A 20,708-nucleotide genomic window follows, 5' to 3' on the forward strand; every position below is an offset into this window, starting at 1 on the left:
GCGTAATAATCGATTTATGAGGATGCCTACCGAATGCGCCATGCGTCGGGAGAGGAACGGGACGCACGGGACTACACAGGACAGTGGCACACTGTGACGTCGTCATAAATATGTGGCGGCGGCTGCCAGAGTGCCCGGTTGGGAAGCGGCGAGCGCGGAGATGGATGGATGTGTTGCGCGGCCGCATGTACAAATCCATACAAACGGGCTCCGGCACAGCACCGCGGCCCAAAACGAATCCATAATACTCGACAAACCCCGGTGCCCCGGCCGTTTCCGTCGTTATCGATTAAAAACTCCGATTGCCATATCGGTACGAGTATTAGCATTCATTGGGCATGGACGAGTGCCCAGGAAAAAAATACGTTCAAATATGTTTGAAAAGTTTTGCATTCGTGATTGTTTGCGCGGGATCAAAGTTTAACGACAATTTCATTACGGATGCCAAGTTGCAGGACAAGTTGTTTAACTTCCTTCAAGTGTGTGCTAAAAATAAGAATGGTCGTGCTGTTTGTTTCTGATGATTCAAAAATGCTGAGCAAATATTAATGAAATAAACAGCAAACAAGTGCATTATTTCGAAATAGTACGTGAGGAAACGATGCGCTAGAGTGCGCTGTGAGCAGTGTAATGCGCATACTCGGCGTAGCGTGCACACCGATTGGTTGACGGCGCATTAAACGTTGTGTGGCGGATAAGCAGCCGTTTTGAAAAGCGCGATAATAAATTGCACGCAGTGTTTGCGAATTTCATTAAATAAACCGTGCACCGCCAGTGATTTCTTCATGCTAACGGGCTGCGCGCATGCCGTGCGAACAATGTGATGCAGCGCAACGGTTGCCATGAACGTGCTGGGCGTGTGAGCAGCGCATAAGTTGGCGAGACGCGCTCGCGGCCACCGCACACAGAGCGAGGCGCACGGACGGTCACAACACACGGCGGGAGAGAGAGTGTGTGCTCGGAAAGCAAACGAACTGGTCGGCTGCTGCTCGCAATGGCCGTTTGAGAAAGGCAAACGCTGCCACAGCAACCCACCGTTTGTTTCCAAATGCGTCGGGCGCGGCGACGCCATCGCCAGTGAGTGTGCAGTGCGTTCGTGAGTCTTCAGCAACGGTCGGCCATCGCGACGGCACCGAATGCAGCTCGATAACTAAACACGGTGCGGGCCGCGGGTGTTCCCGTTTGTGCGTGAAAAAGGCGAGCCGCTCGGCGATATATTGACGTGTCAGGTTTGCTAGGCGTGCGGTGTTCTACCCGGACGCTGAGGCCGCTCGCCGTCTTCACCTCGTCGGCTTCGGAGTGGAGTTATGCTATCGAGTTCAACCGCGCAGCGCCACGACAAGATTCGAGATGCTGCAGCCGACGCACCACGCCGCCTGAGAACAAGTAACTATTCAAACATTTAGCAGTCGACTGTACATTTACGCTCGCTCAGATCGAGTCGACGATATTTGTGTGCCCATGTATATGCGAACACATGACTGGCGGTTCGTTGTCGCTGTGAAATTCCGCCGCTCGGCTCGATTGGCGAAGCATCATAAAGTAAGCATTTCTGTATTTATTTATAGGCGCCGTTTCCCTTGTGCCGGGCCCTAAACCCCTAACAAAATACCGATTCTATTTGGACGTGAAAAATCACATCACCTCTGGCAAATTAGAGACGAAAATCAAGGACCTGGGAGGGGTGAGTGTGTGTTGTGATAATCTCTTTGAATCAGTTGTGTTTTTGTTTAAATTCAAGCGAGAGCGCTATTGAGCGGACAAAGTGCTAACCTCTACGTGACACCGTTCGCGCTCAAGGCGAACGTATAACGCCGTCCTATTCTAATCGGAATGTTGGGCACACACATGCAGCGCCGCGCTAATAACAAACTTTGTTTATGTTGCTCGGCGGCGTGCGCCCGCTATGCTTACATAATCGAAAGAAAATTTCGCCGCCAATGCAAGAGTCATTATTGACCCAATTATCAACTTTCTACGTAGTTTACGAGTACGTCTCTGCACGCCCGATTGCAATATCAGCAAACCGTCGACCATAGCGACACCGATAAGCGCGCGCGGTTACGAAAACATTTTTTTTTGCCCCTGCGGGTGATTTCTTTGTTTACGTCGGTGTCGGTGTGCGACGGCGTTCGAACGTGTCCGCGTTTTTGCCGCACCGCACGAACGAACGTTGCTTGCTGCTAGTTAAATCCGTCCTGCAAGTTGATGGTTTCTGTTAGGAGCCGTAGTCCGACGCTCGTTCGTCGACAGGGAATATGTACGCGTGTCGACGGGTACGGTGTGTGTGCGGCGCGGACCAGCTGCCACGGCTTCGTTTCTCTGTTGCATACATGTGGCAGGCCGCTTTGGGCAATTCGATCGTGAGCGTGTAGGTAAATGCCCGACCTGTGCGAACAGCTAACGCTGCCGCACACACGCAGCGGCTGAGTGCCGGCGAGTCGTGTTATACTCGCGCGAGCTGCACAGCACACCTCCCCCTCTGAAACGGTATCGTCGCGTTCGCGTAAATACCGAATGTATCAAAGCAACAAAATACATGCGCAACGCCATCCGAATGTTCAAAATGCTCCATATCGTTATTCTGTATGTGACAAGTAGTGTATGGATGTTTTTAAATTCAATTTTATTTACTGAATTTGGTTGAAAATCAATAAATGTTTATTTGTTTTCGGTATTACACTCGGTACACGTGAGTCCCGTGCAATGTTGCCGCCGCGTTTCTCACAGAGTTGCCAAACCATTCAAACACTGAGTGGTGCACTAAAGGTTTATTACGCAAATATCATAAATTTCAATAATTTCTTGGACAAAGTTCTGTGTCACATTACATGCGGGATCTTGGGATGTTATTCTACGATGCTAGAGTAATTTGAATGGTGAATATTTAGATTTTATGCCTTTAGTTTGTTTTGTAAACTTGCTGAAGTTATTTCTTACCCACTGCCCATGAAGTTTCGTTCGGAGCACATCAATCCCAAGATGCCAAGGGCACGTTTGCACGGCCTAAACGGTTACCGTAGAAACACAAAGAAAAACGTTCGGTGTGGTTCTACGCTTCGTACAAATACGATATGTTTTGACTATATTTGTCCGCTGCTACGCGACCGACCACTCACGATCAGTTTGTTACCATGGCAACGCTTGCCCGGTTTTGTAATTTTTAATTAAAATTTTGCGCTGTACGTAGTTTTTATTCACAACATCGATTTAAAAACATTGCATTGTTGGTGTTTTTTTGATTGCATCTTTATTTATATGGCAAATGTTTGTAGGTTTTGGAATTATTTCTGGTGAAAGAAGTCACACACGTGGTCACTGACAGGGAGGAATGTTTGAGCGGCGCTAGGGGGGTTGGGTCGAACCCAAGGACCCCCCGCACTCCGCAGAAGCCGCAGGATGCGTCGCTGGGCGACTGCCACCAGCAACAACACGGCAGCAGCAGTAGCAGCACACCGGCGCGAGGGCGCCCGAAGACGCGCGCCGATGCGATGCTGGAGCGTGCCCGCAGCAATACGCCCACGCAGCCATACGCAGCTCAACTCAGGGACACGTTTAAACAGGCAAAAGCTTGGGGCATCCCTGTTTGGTCAATAGATAGAGTATGTGTTAATTCCGACAATAATGTCCGTTGACATGCGGGGTATAATTAACAATTCTTGTTTTTGTAGGCGTTAGTTTGGTTGGAGAAGGTTGCGAGCGGTGTAACTGCTGAAAAGCAAAAGCCGCGTCGCAAGTGTAAGCTTATTGAGCTGAAAGCGCCGTACGTTAAGTTTGAAGCGTTCGATCGCCGCCATCGGCCCGTGTTTAAGGAAATTCGCAATTGGCCTAGCTTTGACTTGACGGCATCGGCTGGCAGCGCCGCCGTTTCGCACAAGCCGGCCGGTGAGCAGCGGATAATGACAAAGTCGCGCGCTCCCCCGCAACGTAACAAAGTGAGGAGCGCACCCGTCCAATCCGGCTATTGCGAGCTCTGCCGCGAGGAATATTCGAATCTCGTCGAGCATCTCGAGTCCAAGAAGCACTTGGCGTTCATCAAGGATAACGACAATTTCTTAGAGCTTGATTCGCTTATTCAGAATGGCACTGATTTGAATTCATTCCTTAAGATTACTGCTGGTACGTGCAAAATCGCTAATTGCAATGGTGATTTTGATGAAAATGCAATGTTTATTTGTCGCAGCTACAAAGTGTGATGGAACCGTAGACAGTCCGAGTAATTGCAATCGTTTATCGCACAAGATGCCCAGGACAAGAACCTCGTCAATTACTGATTGCATTGTGAATAAAGTGAAGAACGCACCAGTGTCGCCCACAGGCAGTGAGTCTGGCCATAGACTACGCACGCGAAAATCGAACATGACATATATTGGACTGACCGCTCAGGAACAAGAAGAGCAAGTTAAGCCGGAAGGCGCCCGCGAAGTTCGAGAGACTCGCGAATTAAGATCGGCTAATAAAGTTTCACCAGTGGTAAATTAAATAACTTAACTTTTTTTCTATCTTGATTTAAATATTTTCATATTTCAGAAAATTGAATCTGATACCTGGGGCTCCGGACGACCTAAACGCAATTGTCTGCGACAGAAACGTAATTCGTTTCTGGACGAGACCGGTTTGCAGGTGGAAAATCGTGGCTACTACAGGGTTGAAATGACGCCCAAACTTCGAAGCAGCGCAGTGGGCGCAACGTTCAAAGACTACAAGGAGGTCGACATTAAGGAGTCTCCAATAACCGAAGAAATCGAATCGGAGCAGTTTATGGACGACAAATCACTCCTGGTAAAGTTTCGACGGTTGCGGACGTCGGAACTACAACGACTGAACAACGAAGCCGAGAACTTCCTATTTCCAAGAAAAGATGAAACTAGCAGCGAGGAGGATATTGATGCCGATGGTCGTGACACGACTGTCGAAACTGCTCCAGGCGATAGTATTGTGATATCGAGTGAGACGGACACTGAGGTAAAAAATGAAGACAGTCTTCACAACGACTCTCACGATGAGGAATGTTGTGATAAAGCTGGAGTTACCGAGTGTCGAAGGAAAAAACGGTCGCAAGCCGAGGCGTTTATCGAAGACAACAAAAAGTATTACAAGTTTGAAACCCCAGGTAGTAGGTTACGATATCACGGGACGACGTTGACTAGCGGAACAGTGACGTCGCCCAAGAAAAATCGACTCAATGGTGATTTGTGTAACGCAGCCAACAATGAGATTGAATTAACCACTGATAAACCTGACAAATTTGATTGTGATAATGAAGTGAGCAAGAAGAACGACTTGAAGTTCACATTGGATGAGCTCAAGTTTTCTTTCGAGACGATACCTAAAAGCGAACCGTGGTACGAGACATTTTCCCGCCAAGATCAAGGGGGTGAATTCTACACGTGTTTTAGCGATTCGGGCTATTGGAAACCTTTCTTATTGCCCTACCAAATGGATCGCATTCAACCTCTGGATCCAAAAGTGTGTATCCAGACGTATTCGCAAATCAAAAAATTGCTGCAGACTGAAGGATCGTCTGGTACCAATTCCACTCAGTCTTGCACACCTGATTGTTCAGCGCAGGGATCACCAGCGCCGGATATCGATGAAAATTCCAAGGCGAGTGAGGATTCAGCGCTTAGTCATAAGTCGGATCAGCCGAAGCAATTGTTGCAGGGTCGGCGAAGGCGAAAGAAGGGAATTTTACTGCCGTCGAAAAATCCTCGAAAATCTCCTCGTCAACATGCGTCTACGCTTGCAATTCTCAGTAGTTTAATTCAGCATCGTAAAAAACGGAAAAGCGAGAGTCCCAATAACACGCTGGATTCTATTCCGGAGGCATCAGAGTCCCAGGACGAGAGCACAAAAGAAGAAAAACCTGAAGATGAAATCAACAAAGTCGTCGAATCCATAGATGATATGTTGACGAATGCATTCGGAGAGATGGAACAAGTTGAGATGTCATTTCGGGAAGATATGGACATGCTCGACTTCAGTTGTAAATCGGATGCCATCGAAATCTTGGAAGATTACGAGAATTATAAACATGTGGAGAGGAAAACGGGGCTTATTGGACAGGTTCGTCGCAGTTACTCGCCAGGTAAGAAACCGGGGCGAAAAAAGAAAAAGAATCGCACGGGGTGGCCGAAAAACAACATCCGCAAAACAAATTTAAATACGGTTATCAATAAAACATTAGATTTGGAGCGGGACGAAGGCTCGGCCGACGTTTCGAGCCAGGATAATGACTGTAATGACTTGACGGTGTGCGTGAATGTGAGTGTAAATAGTAATTCAATTAGTGATGGTGCGAATGACAGGGTTGATCAGTTGGAGATGGACATGAGTGGTGTAAGCAGCGTGGATCTCGATAAGTGGGAGAATGCTGAGAAGGTACTTTCAGCGAAAATTACCAACGACGCGAACAAGGAGCCGATGGCGGAGGACGCAACTGTCGAAACAAAGGACGGCAAACGGCGACTTCGGAGCAGTTCGTCGCCGCCACGCGCGCATAACAAAGGTGCGAAACGTGCACGTCGTATGCCAGCATCGCCAAAATCGCCGCGAGTGCTGCGCAAGCCGCGTGGTCGTTGGTATCGGGAGAGATGAGAACTAGTAGCGCTTGTGCTAGCAAGTAACAAAAGTAATATATAAACAAAAGTGAACATTGAACTCAAAACACAGAGAGAACTGTATATCGATATATTTTGTCTTATTCTAACTTTATTTTAACCGCGCAAAAGTGCAAAAGCGAGTTGAAGCTCACGACCGCAGCGAAGATAGGTGTATAAACAAAAGATGAGCAATTGGTACATTTTGCCCCCCATTTTTCTTAAATATTTATTAATTTAATTATAACATTCGTTCAGCTCGTTTGTTAGTTGAATTTTGCCAAAAAGTATAACAAGGAAATCCCGTTGCAAAGAGTACAATTGAAGCACAACTTGTCCTCTCGACAGTATTGCGCTGTCGAATGGTGCATGGTTGTGTAAAATCCTAGGGATTTTCCCACTTTACGACTGATTTTTTAAATATAATATAAATAAGAACGATTACAATCGGAAAGATAATTTTATGTTCTCGTTTACTTTTGTCACTGCGAAACTTATCATTCATTCTTTGTATTATAGTTAAATAGTCTTTGTTTTCCTTTTTGTAATGTCAAATCACTCCTTGTTTTTCTTTTTCTTTACCAAATGAAGATCTATTGGCAATTGTTGAACTCGAATTTACATTGCATTGTAAACGTTGATGTGTTAAATGGTATAACTTTGTTTTTCTTTTGAAGTAACAGTGAAATTTCGGCATTGTATGGCCATGATATTAATTTATCAAAAAAGCATGGCAACTGGAAACAAAAGAGAGATGGATTACAAATTCAAGCAAAATAATCAACAATTATGAAGAAATCGCGGAATTGTGCACCACTGAGTATTAATGTATTAATCGATTATTTATTATTTACATAGTTCAACCAATTTGAAATCATTCAGCTGTTGAACATGCTCATTACATTTTCCTACCATTTTTTCACGTTTCTCACATTTCTTATGTTCATCAGTTCATGAAAGTAATCGATAATAAGAATACATGCATAATTTTCTATATTATTCAAACAGCATTGTTTATTTAAATAAATTAAAGTGTTTTCTATTACTTCTTTTGCGTTGTATTCAACAAGGAAAAAGCTGAATATTGACGAAACAAATTAAGCTGCAAACGTAGCAAAGTAGATTTGAATAATTATACTTCATTGTGATTAATTTAATCGGGCACCTGATCCTTTTTTGTTTCGCACGAACTTTACTTGCTCGATTACACCCAGCATACCCATAAATTACTAAGTTTGTGCGTAATTAGTACGTTGGAAAAAGTTTGCACGACAACTGGGCAAAAGAAATAAGTTCCTTTGCAGTTCGCTTGATACGTGCAACTGTAACCCGTTTTTAGTTCGCTTAGATCAAGATGCTATTAACGCTATTAACTTTCGCGTGCGGTCGTTTCAAGCAATTTCAAGTGCGTTTATCAACGTTGTCCGTTGTTGCCGCCGAATGTGTTTGAAAAGTTACTGCTTTATAATTCATTGATTTCCTGCATATCATACACACACCCCTTTCATAAAATTAATCGGTTACGAAGCGTATAACTTTGTTTTGTTTGCTTTAACATTTAATTATCTAAAATTAGTTTATGAGCATCAATATTCTTTCACTGCGCATGCTTGCAATCACACAAAGGTGTTGTGAAGAAAACGGCAACATAGCAGCATAGTAAAAATGGCGGTCGTTTGGCCAAGGCAACGATTTACAGTCGTTGGTGTGACACGAAACGGAGCAGTCGTCGACAGATTTTCCCGATTTTAGTGCGGTTTCTAAAGGATAGGCGATCCGGAAGGCGCACCATTGGAACCACATTTAAACGCAGATTCTGAAACCGGTAAGTAAATTAGGATTTATCCCATCAATTAATAGAAATTCGACGATAAAGTCATAGTAAACGAATTCATCCATTTCGTTCTGCTTGCGTTTGGCACATGCGGGATGGGCGCATGCGTGACCGCACACTTCAACCAATCCCATCTGCTAAACAATGCGGTTTTTCATTACTAATTTATTTCGAATTTATTTCTCCGGTGACACTTCAATAAATTTTATTGTGTGTTAAATTATTAAAAACATAAATGCGACAATAATATTTTATTTGATGTTATATTTTAAACAAAAATTTAGTTTTAAAATGTTTTAAATGTTTTTAGAATGTGTTAAACCGAAGTTTTAAACAATGTCAACATTAACCGAATCTATTAAACCACACAAGTCCCATAAAAGAGGTCCCAACTTTATCTCTAATGGGCAGAAGAAATTTGTAAAGAGTCGTAAAAGATCGAAAAGTTTTACCGGCGGGGGATTGGGGAAAATTAAAACGTTCAAATCTGTACTACCAAGTAAATTTCTACTGGGAGGCAACATAAACGACCCGCTTAATTTGAACAGCCTTCAAGATGAAGAGATAAACCGCGCGATGAACGCAGTCACCCCAAAATCTTCGCCAATTCCAACCCCGCCTCGACGTAGAGGCCAAGTGGAAGTAATAATACCTCCAAATATTAATGATCCTTTAAATTTGATCGATTGCGCTGACGACGCCGAGTACGAACAACAATTATGCTCACCGATCAAGAAAGGACGGAAGAAAAAAGCACGGAAGCGGCGTACTACATCCGGCACGTTGTATTCCGACAGTGATATGAACGTGAGCGAAGCGCAAACTCCCGAAGCTAGTAAAGATTCTGCAAAAGTACCGGAAGCAACATGCAGCGCGACAGTTGTTAAAGAATCTACCAGCACCAATAAAGAGGGAAGGGATTTACAATTAGATTTTACCATTTCCCCCAAGAAGGACAAGCCGAAACGGAAAAGCGAAGATCACAAAGATAATGTTAAGAAATTAAAGTATGCGATGGATAAAATTGTCAGTCCGGTGGTCCCACAGCCGGGTGCATGGTTGAAGAGGAATACCAATAGGAATCAATGGCAGCATAAACATCGAAATCAGAACAAAGGTGCTGTACTAGTCATGCCAAAGTTTAAAGAAAAAGATAAACAGTATCAATATGGCAATTATAATAGGTAAATATGATTTGAAATTCTTAACTTCTTGATTTTAAATTCGAACATTTGTATTGTTTCAGATATTATGGATATCGAAACGCGCAGCATGATGTCGATGCGCGTTTGAAGTGTTTTGTCTCGAATCGTGACCTCTTTGAGAGGAAAGATATTCTAGATATAGGCTGTAATATCGGTCACATAACGCTGACGGTGGCGCGCGATTTTGGGGCCCGCAGCGTCGTTGGAATTGACATCGACAAAAATCTAATCGGCATCGCGCGGAAAAACATTAAGCACTACGTGAGCAGCGCGAATATCGGCGGGGATGCGACGTCGCCCCTATACGTCGACTATGGGCACGACGAGGGTGCGACGTCCACGGATCCCAGCAATTCGTGCCCCCGATCGAAAGTGGTGGCCTCGTGCAATTCGAGGGCGGTGCGTGAGCTCAAGCAAAAAAGTAGTGAGTTTTTCCCCATATCTATGCCTATATTATATGGGCCTATTGATATTCCAGGCTTCAGTGACAAGAGGAAGGGCAAAGGGTTTCCGCATAATGTTACTTTTGTACAGGTACGAAACAACGCCAGAAATATTGGAATAGTTGCAGAGTTTATTAATATTTATGTGTTTTTTTAACAATAGGGTAACTATGTACTGGAGGACGACGCGTTAATCAACACTGAACAGCCGCAATTTGACGTAATTTTATGTTTGAGCATCACGAAGTGGATACATTTGAACTGGGGTGACAAAGGGATTAAGCAGGCTTTTAGGCGAATGTATGCGCAGCTACGGCCTGGCGGAAAACTCGTTCTTGAACCCCAAAGTTGGACTAGTTATAAAACCAAAAAGAAATTGACTGTAAGTGAACATTTATTTTATTTTCAATTCACTTACTCAACTTGTTTTTCATTTGTAGGAAACAATATATAAAAATTACAACACGATACAGTTTTTCCCGGAAAATTTCACGCAATATTTGCTTTCCCCGGAAGTGGGATTTGCAAAGAGCGAAATTCTTGCTTTCCCACAACACCACTCGAAAGGATTTCAAAGGCCGGTGCAAGTTTATACCAAAAGTACGATGTTTCCAAGCGAGCGCGTTGAATGCACGCCGAGCACACGAGATGTGGAACGACCGGAAACGAGCACACGCCGCGTTTACGCGCCTTTACCTACCCCGGAGGATAATGAGCCCGAATATACATGTAATAATGAATCACGGTCGCCGTTGCGGAATAACACGGACAGTAATATGTCTAGTAGCGCTGGCGAGCAGGACCATCGTCCTGTGTCGGTTCAGGAGCAGGAGAATGTGTCATGTGATGGATGTGCAGACAATATGCAAACGACAACCCCGTCCAGTGCTACGAATGGTATTGCCGATGAAGCAAGCAGGGACGACATTGCGTTGATTAGTCCTGACTTAAGTTCGGATAAAACTTAAAACTGCTCTTTGCTATTGAACCTTGTTAAATAAATATTGTTCAGATCATTTTGTTGTTCGTTTAAGTAACTGTACTGATTTTTTTCGCTTTTTGATATACCTTTTTTGTATTTAATTTTTGATTTTTTTGATTTGTAAATATCTTTGAAGTAGTGTTTGTTCCACCAATGAAGACTTTCTTTTTGTAAATAATTGATGAAAAGATATTAAATTTAAAACTATTACTAAATAAATACTATACATAGTTAGAAGTGCAGAGATTTTCGAAACTCAATAAAGTCATTATTACTGATAATTTCTTTTCTTCCGACATTTTTGTTTAATAAGCATTAGAAATATTTTCGGTACGACGTTGTGTTGTGTGCAAGCAACGTTTTAAATTGCATTGTACAATATTGTAGCGTGTTTTAGATTACAACGCATGCGCGTCATCTGATTAGCTGCGTGGTCAGTGGCAGTCAGTGGGATTGTCAGTCAGTATGCGATGCTCAGTGGTTCAGTTCTGTTGCGGTTGTGCTGCTGTTATCGTCGGTAAGCGCTGGTGGCAATCTCTTGACTAATTTTTGCTTGTTTTAAGAATTTTGCACCTGAGTCTGACACCGTGGAAGGACCATTCTTGCATCAGATTGTAAGTATTGAATTTCTTTATCATCTTCATTAATAACTTTTGTGATTTTCTCACAAATTGATCTCCAAAATTGCATTTTTAAATTCTCAGGACTAATTTTGTGCCTGTTTTAGGAATTTTGCATCTGAGTCTGACATCGTAGAAGGACCATTCTTGCATCAGATTCTAAGTACTTAATTTCTTTATCATTTTCCTAAATAACTTTTGTGATTATCTCACAAAGTGACCCCCAAAATTGCATTTTTATGTTCGAAGGACAAATTTTTGCTTGTTTTAGAGATTTTGCACCTGAGTCTGACATCGTAGAAGGACCATTTTTGCATCAGATTGTAAGTATTTAATTTCTTTATCATTTTCTTTAATAACTTTTGTGATTATCTCACAAATTGACCCCCAAAATTGCATTTTTATGTTCGAAGGACTATTTTTTGATTGTTTTAGAGATTTTGCACCGGAGTCTGACATCCTAGAAGGACCATTCATCATTTTTGATTATAATTTGTGGGTTACCTCTTGGGAAGCCTACGAAAATGCCCTTTTTGTGTTTGTCAATCCTCTAATTTTTGTGTTTTAGGTGTCTAGCGGGCGAACGTGATGTCGTAGGACCACGTGTTTTTTCACCAAATTGTAGGTACTAACATTTTTATCATTTTTGTATATAACTTATGGGTTTATCTCTTGGGAAACCTACGAAAATGCCCTTTTTGTGTTCTTCGTTGTCTAATTTTTGCTGTTTTAGGGGTCTAGCGGCCGAACCTGATGTCGTAGGACAACGTTTCTTTCACCAAATTGTTGGTACTAATATTCTCTATCATCTTCGTATATAACTTGTGGGTTTGTCTCTTGGGAAACCTACGAAAATAATTTTTTTTGTGTTTTTTGTTGTCTAATTTTTGCAGTTTTAGGTGTCTAGCGGCCGAACCTGATATCGTAGGACAACGTTTTTTTCACCAAATTGTAGGTATCATTTTCATTTTCATCATTGTAGGTATCATATCGTGTCGATCATTTTCGTATATTATTTATGGGTTTAACCTTCGGGAAACCTACAAAATTAAAATAAAAGTACGGTAGTTTGATTGCTTCAAATCACATACTTTCTGTTATTGCGTTGCTGTTTTCAACTTACGAACATAGATTGTCGCCTCTCTAACTGTGGGTCGGTTATCAATTGTCGTTCTTGTTTAGTCTGGCCTAGTCGTTCGTGCGCCGTAGTGTGATGTACACGTGTTTTGTTCATCAAAATTCTTGACAATTGTTTGCGTTACTAAAGATTTTAATTCTGTAATTGAACTAGAATAGAACGACATTTAGTAATAATAGACCAGTAGGGTGGTTGTTTGTAGGACGTGCGTGGTGGCCGTCGGATAGGTATGTTCGCGTGGCTAAGAATATTTATTGTTCAAGTATTAAATTTATTTGATTTCTCGCTGCTGTATTTATCAATCGTGGATTCAGTTTTGTTTCACCTGTGCGCGCGTGTCCGTTGGCAATCAGTTATCGTTTCGCGCATAAGAATAACTTTGATGCCCAGACAAAAATTTTGTGAGTGCACGCATGGAGTTTGCAATATCTATAGCTGAAGTGTTGGAGATGCGAGTATTTTAAGGCAAGTTTTTCTACTTCCGAGTTTACTAGCTGTCGATATTTTTTTTTATTTAAAAAAATGTATCTATTATTATTGTTGTCAATAAAACATAATGTGAAATTATAATCTCATGCATATTTCTTTGTGGTATCCTCTTTGTCGTTTTCAGTATTGACGTCTTAAGTCATATTGCGCGTGGAGCGAGTGCAACATAGTTGAACTGTGTTGTTGTTTTTAAAAAGTCAAATAACATAAAAACATAAATAGAAGAATCAAATATTAATGATAAAAACACTCGGTGGTCGAGTGGAGACGTGCACCTGCTGGCATGCTGGCAGACACGGATCGAATCTCAGGTATAGAAGGCATTTTTCTCAAATATAAAAATATCAGGTGTAATTTGGGTTGCATATATGAATTGCAACGAAATATAAGAGAAATTGAAATACAAGTGAAGGCAATAAGAGAAAAGTAAGAAAGTAAGTAGAGAAATAGAAATAGAAGACGGAGAGTAGAGAAGAGAAGGTAGAAGGAAGAGTAGAGAAGAGGAGAAGATAGAAGAAAGAGAACAGGAGTGGATGAGATTTTTAAATTTTTTGGCACGTGTCGTTATAAGACAGTCACAGGTCGACTGCTTCGATGCATCAATTGCTCCCGGCCCAACCTACAGCTACGATGTCTCTGCGCTTCATCCCCGAAATTATCAGGCATATCAACAATTTTTATGGTGGGGGATCACCCCCAGAGAGAGGGAACTCCTTATAAGGACAATCCTTATAAGGTTTTGTAAAAATATTTCTAAGTTTTAAGTCGCCTCAAGAGAGGTGACACTTAAAAATATTCTTGCAAGTTCTGACCTGTAGCTGAAATGAAAGAAGGAGCACACAAATCACACAGGATACCTTAACAATTTTTATAGTGGGGATCATCCCCCGAGTAGGAGAACTCCTTATAAGAATTTGTAGAGATATTTCTAAGTGTCGACGCTCTCAGGACCGACCACAACACTAAGAAATACTTTACAAGTTGTAACCTGTACCTGAAATGATGGAAGGAAGGGGTGCACAAGTCATAAGACACAGCCATTGCCTTTAACATTTCTTTATTAACAAACTAAATACCATATAACTTCAGAATTTGCAATTTCAATACCTACAAAACACGTGACGTCATTTTAAAACATGTTTATCATCTGCGTAGCGGCCATATGCATGGCTATCAAATTACAAAATATAACACTAGAAAATAGCAAACTGCGCCCTGTTGTCACATGACATCAGTGGCAAATTATATACAGGGTGTTACCAAAAGAAAATCTTCACTTGAAAAAGAAAATGGCCCCAAAACAATATAATTATGCTCATTTTTCGCAGAGCATTAAGAAAAATTTATATACAGGGTGATACAAAATCAAAATTGAATGTTTTATTACCTGTTTTCTGCTGTTTACCTAGGGAAAGTGATAAGTACGTGAATAAAAACATAATAAATAATACAATTGCTAATAATTATAAATGTATTAAACACATTTTAAAGAAATATAAAATTCAGATCTCTTAAACACACAAATTAGTACAGACAGAATTATGAATACAAAAGCAAAAAGAAGGCACGAAAAAGTCCCGAATGAGAGTGAATGGGCAGCCGACGGAACGCGACAATATTCCAATACTTGTATTCCAAAGGTTAATATATGCAACCATGTGACGACTATGCAATGTATTAAAGTGTTAACTAATTTTTCGGATCGTTTTTCCTTATAAGGTTGGTAATTGTAATAGAATATAGTTTTTATGTTACATACTTTTTTACGTTTTTGCAGATGAAATATTCCATACGATGCACAAATGATGTTTATTCAAATTAATAATTAAATAAATACACGAAACAAACCTGAGTATTTCTTAGCCGACGGAAAACACGTGGTGCGTACGTTGTAAAACCAGGAAATTCTTGGTTCCACGTGCGATAACTCATTAACTATAGGTCGCACTTGTCTGTTAATTCTAAATCTTATCTTTGGTGACTGATTATTCAACTACCGGCTTAAAATCACAAGAAACGCGATAAGTCGCCATGAAGACCGCCGCGCAAGTAAACGCGTGCACACAACGCCGCAGCGCACGATCGACTAAGTAAGAAATGGAACAAACACTGCTGAGCGCATCGGATGCGCTGCAACGCAATAAAAACAAGTTGTTTGTGCACTAACACCGATAAGAGCCAAGAGTGCAAACTACGAGTATAAACTATTAATGTTGTGGGTACAGTTCAATACAATGGAAAGATTTTATATTCTGAACGTACCCTCTTATTCACATAAACAATGTATCCTACCGGAATTGAATGCAGTCTAATTGAAAAGGCAGTTTAGGAGATAATTGCAATTTAAAAATCTGGGAACAACAAGGCAAATCTCTTATCTTAGCTCCTTTAGCAACTATTCTTGAACTTTTACTTCACGTAATTAATATATTTCATTATCCTGTTCTATAAAGAATTTTTTTTAATCATTCGCATTTTATTCAATCGCGAATATCTCGTATCAAGCACCCCGATACTTTTTTTCGACGATTTTCAAAAATTAATATCTCTTAAACTAAAAGCGATAGCTACCAACGAATTGCTGATTATGAAAGATTGGAAAATTCTTTATCAGATAAAAATATAAAATAATTATATTTCCTACAGTAAAAGGTCGAAAAACGCGACTAAAAGTGCTAAAAAGTGACATTTATCAATTTTTGCCCATTTTATTCAATCGCGAATATCTCGTAAACTAAAAGAGATAAATTGAATCTGATCGCAGCGTCTGAATCTACGGACTAATCTCTATCAGATAAGATGGTTAAAACGGAAATCTGAGAGATGAAATTTTAATTCTTAAGAAAAAATTGCCAAGGGGGGGTGCTTGATACTTTTTTTCGACGATTTTCAAAAATTAATATCTCTTAAACTAAAAGCGATAGCTACCAACGAAATGTTGATTATGAAAGATTGGAAAATTCTTTATCAGATAAAAATATAAAATAATTATATTTCCTACAGTAAAAGGTCGAAAAACGCGACTAAAAGTGCTAAAAAGTGACATTTATCAATTTTTGCCCATTTTATTCAATCGCGAATATCTCGTAAACTAAAAGAGATAAATTGGATCTGATCGCAGCGTCTGAATCTACGGACTAATCTCTATCAGATAAGATAGTTAAAACGGATATCTGAGAGATGAAATTTTAATTCTTAAGAAAAAATTGCCAAGGGGGGGTGCTTGATACTTTTTTTCGACGATTTTCAAAAATTAATATCTCTTAAACTAAAAGCGATAGCTACCAACGAATTGTTGATTATGAAAGATTGGAAAATTCTTTATCAGATAAAAATATAAAATAATTATATTTCCTACAGTAAAAGGTCGAAAAACGCGACTAAAAGTGCTAAAAAGTGACATTTATCAATTTTTGCCCATTTTTTTCAATCGCGAATATCTCGTAAACTAAAAGAGATAAATTGAATCTGATCGCAGCGTCTGAATCTACGGACTAATCTCTATCAGATAAGATTGTTAAAACGGAAATCTGAGAGATGAAATTTTAATTCTTAAGAAAAAATTGCCAAGGGGGGGTGCTTGATACTTTTTTTCGACGATTTTCAAAAATTTATATTTCTTAAACTAAAAGCGATAGCTACCAACGAAATGTTGATTATGAAAGATTGGAAAATTCTTTATCAGATAAAAATATAAAATAATTATATTTCCTACAGTAAAAGGTCGAAAAACGCGACTAAAAGTGCTAAAAAGTGACATTTATCAATTTTTTCCCATTTTATTCAATCGCGAATATCTCGTAAACTAAAAGAGATAAATTGGATCTGATCGCAGCGTCTGAATCTACGGACTAATCTCTATCAGATAAGATAGTTAAAACGGAAATCTGAGAGATGAAATTTTAATTCTTAAGGAAAAAATTGCCAAGGGGGGGTGCTTGATACTTTTTTTCGACGATTTTCAAAAATTAATATCTCTTAAACTAAAAGCGATAGCTACCAACCAATTGTTGATTATGAAAGATTGGATAATTCTTTATCAGATAAAAATATAAAATAATTATATTTCTGTTGTTACGGAGTGGTTTATTAGAACATGCGTTCAACGTACAAGCAAGTAAGAAAGTGAATATAAAAATACATTCTACGTTCAATTGTTAATTCGTATATATCAGACGCACTCTAGATCGCGACTATCCTCGCACTCTTTTGTTACCCTTGACGACAGCCGTCGGAACGGACGCTACGATCGCAGTCGGCGCGCTTCAACAATTTCCTACAGTAAAAGGTCGAAAAACGCGACTAAAAGTGCTAAAAAGTGACATTTATCAATTTTTGCCCATTTTATTCAATCGCGAATATCTCGTAAACTAAAAGAGATAAATTGGATCTGATCGCAGCGTCTTAATCTACGCACTAGTCTCTATCAGATAAGATAATTAAAACGGAAATCTGAGAGATGAAATTTTAATTCTTATCGTATCAAGGGGTGCTTGATACTTTTTTTCGACGATTTTCAAAAATTAATATCTCTTAAACTAAAAGAGATAACTACCAACTAATTGTGGATTATGAAAGATTGGAAATTTCTCTATTAGATAACGGTATAAAATAATTATATTTCCTAAAGTAAAAGGTCGAAAAGCGCGACTAAAAGTGCTAAAAAGTGACATTTATCAATTTTTGCCCATTTTATTCAATCGCGAATATCTCGTAAACTAAAAGAGGTAAATACGAATAGATTTCAAATTTTTAATCTACGGAAAATTTTCTATAAGATACGTTCATTAAAATTCATATATAAAAGATGAAATTTTAATTCATAGGAAAAAATGGGCAAATGGGAGTCAGCTATTCAGTCATCCACGTGCGGTGCCCTGAACACGAGTCACTTGTACCGCTGCCCTTGTACGGTGCTCTGAACACGAGTCACTTTTACCGGCACCCTATCACTTTTATCGACATCATGCTACGGTAAACCGAATCAGGCTCAACTGTACAATTCCACTTAATTGCAATATAACTAAATAAACAAGGAAAAATCAACGTTTTTAACATATTCAATCAATAAATAGTGCAATAAAGGTCCAATTTTTCTTTTTTGAAAATTGTGTCCGACCGTGCTGGTCGTCTAGTGTGTGTCACCGGTAGGCAGGGCAGTCGAGAGCCAGCGCGGGCAATCGTTAATTTTTTTGCTAATTTTGTTGTGCTTGCAATTTAAGAAGAAAAAGCCGGGCCCCGGGGAATTTACCCCAGTTGACCCCCCTCTCATCGGCCCTAGAGGTAGGTAGTACGTGATAAATAGAAAACTTGTTTATAAACAGCAAATGTAAATTTGACCGAAAAAGATAATTGAATTATAAACTTACCAGTGTACAGATTATCGGACTGCCAGGCTCAACGAATGCTGTAACTATACGAAAACAAAAATTAAAACAAAAATATTTCATACAATTGAATTATATTATAATTAACAATCAACGCAAAATAAACAATCTGTGCTGTTTAGTTAAAAATTACTTACACGATTTTGATGGATCGTTCTTAATGATGAGAATCAACATGGGCGCGGTATATATCCGATTAATTTAGTAACCGACACCAAACACAATGCCGAGTGAAGAATGTTATCAAATCCACTATCACGTGACTTGTAATAAACATAACAAACGCGATCAAAAACCGGCATTTCCGAACATTAAACAAATTACTATAGTCGCAAAGTACAAATATATAGCCGACTGATCTTCGAGTATAACACAAAGTTAAAATTTTGAAGTCCGAATAAACGATATAAGTCTCTCAAAACACGACTGGATTAACCAGCAACCGGCACGAAACTGGCTGCAATCCACCGATAGTGCATGCCGAAACTGCGTAAACAACGCCGGGACAGTATTTGATAAGAAAGCAAGAGGTGCGCAAAGCCGGCGCGTCGACGTCACGCGACCTTGCGCGCGAATTTGCAATAGGCACCTTACCTGTGATCTAAACTAAACTAGACTTCGCTGCATGCAGCAAGTTGTTGCGGCGCTTGGAACATTGTATACACAACTATTCTCGTGCCCATGTTTCTGGATAAATATTAGTCAATGACAATCTTGACTATTATTTTCAATAATTACATATTGTCAATTAACATGTAGAGCGTCTCTTAAACTATAACATGGCCTTTAGAAACTCACAAAATGTGTATTAGTTCAGGAGATGCAGACTGTTATCTATGCTAAGTTTTTGAAATGTGAAAATAATGTCGATTTGTAAACTATTTTAAAGACACTTGTAGAGTGTGATTGTAGAGTGTGATTTGCTCCATTGGTACAAGATATATGGTGTGTTTTCCCGACAAAGTGATATTTCCTTCCATGATCAACTTTTACACAAAATTAACACATTGTCAAGAGTCTAGGACGTATTATAATAATTAAAACCCTCATTGTGATAGAGATACAGAGGAACGAATCGCAGGTTCTTTATCTACGAATCATTCTCTATAAAATAAGACAGTAAAATTGGAAATCTAAGTGATGAAATGCTTGATAATTTTTATCGACGATTATCGATAACGAATATCTTCCAAACTAAAAGAGATATATACGAACAGATTTCAAATTCTTAATCTGCGGAAAATATATATATATAAGATAAGCTGATTAAAATGCATATATAAGAAATGAAATTTAAATTCATAAGACAAAATAGGCAAATGGGAGTCAGCTATACAGTCATCCACGTACGGTGAAAAGGTCACTCTTTTATGTAAATTTTTGCGGGTTGCAGGTCAAATTCTTGCAACAAACAAATATCACCCGACAGAGAATTTAATTCCGCATCTCTAAACGCCGCGCAGAAATTATTGAGCCGCTAAGGTCGCGTGCAAACCCAAAGAAATACAAACATTTCACGAATAAGTGTGAAAAAATCACCCTATTCTACAAATTTTCGCTAACTTCGTAAGGTGCTTCGAATCGAGTCACTTCTACCGCTAGGCTCGTAAGGTGCCCTGACTCGAGTCACTTCTATCGCTAGCCTCGTAAGGTGCCCCGAATTAAGTCACTTCTACCGCTAGCCTCGTAAGGTGCCCTGAATCGAGTCACTTCTACCGCTAGCTTTGTAAGGTGCCCCGAATCGAGTCATTTCTACCGCTAGCCTCGTAAGGTGCCCCGAATCGAATCATTTCTACCGCTAGCCTCGTAAGGTGCCCTTTTTAAACTAAAAGCGATAGCGACCAACTGATTGAAAGTTATGGAAGATGATTATGAAAGAGCACTTGGCTTAAGTTGCTAGAGTGAGAATTACGCGAATGTTATAAAGGGCCACTTTAACTACCACAAGAAAGGGAACCAGGACAATTTATTCAGCGCGACTGAGGCCAGCGATAGAATATGCACTATGAGG

At 40.1% G+C, this 20,708-nt stretch overlaps 2 protein-coding genes and 2 long non-coding RNA genes across 10 annotated transcripts; all 4 read left to right on the forward strand.

The window, feature by feature from the left end:
* The first annotated feature begins 630 nt into the window (after nucleotides 1–630).
* On the forward strand, nucleotides 631–7,644 carry LOC135789828 (uncharacterized). Of its 3 annotated transcripts, XM_065299856.1 has the most exons (6): nucleotides 631–1,386; nucleotides 1,569–1,684; nucleotides 3,276–3,602; nucleotides 3,672–4,119; nucleotides 4,184–4,473; nucleotides 4,531–7,644. In XM_065299856.1, exons 1-6 carry the CDS (start codon nucleotides 1,308–1,310, stop codon nucleotides 6,595–6,597), a joined length of 3,327 nt encoding a protein of 1,108 aa, XP_065155928.1. In that variant the 5' UTR covers nucleotides 631–1,307; the 3' UTR covers nucleotides 6,598–7,644. The 3 variants fall into 3 exon arrangements, with proteins under 3 accessions (XP_065155928.1, XP_065155930.1, XP_065155929.1); XM_065299858.1 differs by lacking the exon at nucleotides 1,569–1,684 and having other exon boundaries at nucleotides 636–1,386; XM_065299857.1 differs by lacking the exons at nucleotides 631–1,386; nucleotides 1,569–1,684 and adding an exon at nucleotides 1,398–1,542.
* A 614-nt stretch (nucleotides 7,645–8,258) lies between these two features.
* On the forward strand, nucleotides 8,259–11,344 carry LOC135789829 (7SK snRNA methylphosphate capping enzyme bin3-like). 3 transcript variants are annotated; one of them, XM_065299860.1, is made up of 6 exons: nucleotides 8,259–8,424; nucleotides 8,744–9,617; nucleotides 9,680–10,062; nucleotides 10,117–10,172; nucleotides 10,245–10,463; nucleotides 10,522–11,344. In XM_065299860.1, exons 2-6 carry the CDS (start codon nucleotides 8,770–8,772, stop codon nucleotides 11,047–11,049), a joined length of 2,034 nt encoding a protein of 677 aa, XP_065155932.1. In that variant the 5' UTR covers nucleotides 8,259–8,424; nucleotides 8,744–8,769; the 3' UTR covers nucleotides 11,050–11,344. The 3 variants fall into 3 exon arrangements, with proteins under 3 accessions (XP_065155932.1, XP_065155933.1, XP_065155931.1); XM_065299861.1 differs by having other exon boundaries at nucleotides 9,680–10,059; XM_065299859.1 differs by having other exon boundaries at nucleotides 9,680–10,172.
* Nucleotides 11,345–11,459: 115 nt separating this feature from the next.
* Nucleotides 11,460–13,391, forward strand: LOC135803954 (uncharacterized). 3 transcript variants are annotated; one of them, XR_010550927.1, is made up of 5 exons: nucleotides 11,460–11,677; nucleotides 11,791–11,846; nucleotides 11,955–12,006; nucleotides 12,119–12,308; nucleotides 12,417–13,391. It is a non-coding gene; the product is annotated as an uncharacterized lncRNA (long non-coding RNA). The 3 variants fall into 3 exon arrangements; XR_010550928.1 differs by having other exon boundaries at nucleotides 12,119–12,304; XR_010550926.1 differs by having other exon boundaries at nucleotides 12,119–13,391.
* Nucleotides 13,392–17,556: 4,165 nt separating this feature from the next.
* On the forward strand, nucleotides 17,557–18,356 carry LOC135789622 (uncharacterized). The gene is made up of 2 exons (XR_010547618.1): nucleotides 17,557–18,037; nucleotides 18,137–18,356. It is a non-coding gene; the product is annotated as an uncharacterized lncRNA (long non-coding RNA).
* The last annotated feature ends 2,352 nt before the right edge of the window (nucleotides 18,357–20,708 follow it).

The sequence above is a fragment of the Atheta coriaria genome, unplaced genomic scaffold (assembly GCF_025399875.1).
Source record: "Atheta coriaria isolate IRGN ID8LTWV9N9 unplaced genomic scaffold, Caltech_Dcor_3.1 hic_scaffold_3_pilon, whole genome shotgun sequence".
Lineage (NCBI taxonomy): Eukaryota > Metazoa > Arthropoda > Insecta > Coleoptera > Staphylinidae > Dalotia > Dalotia coriaria.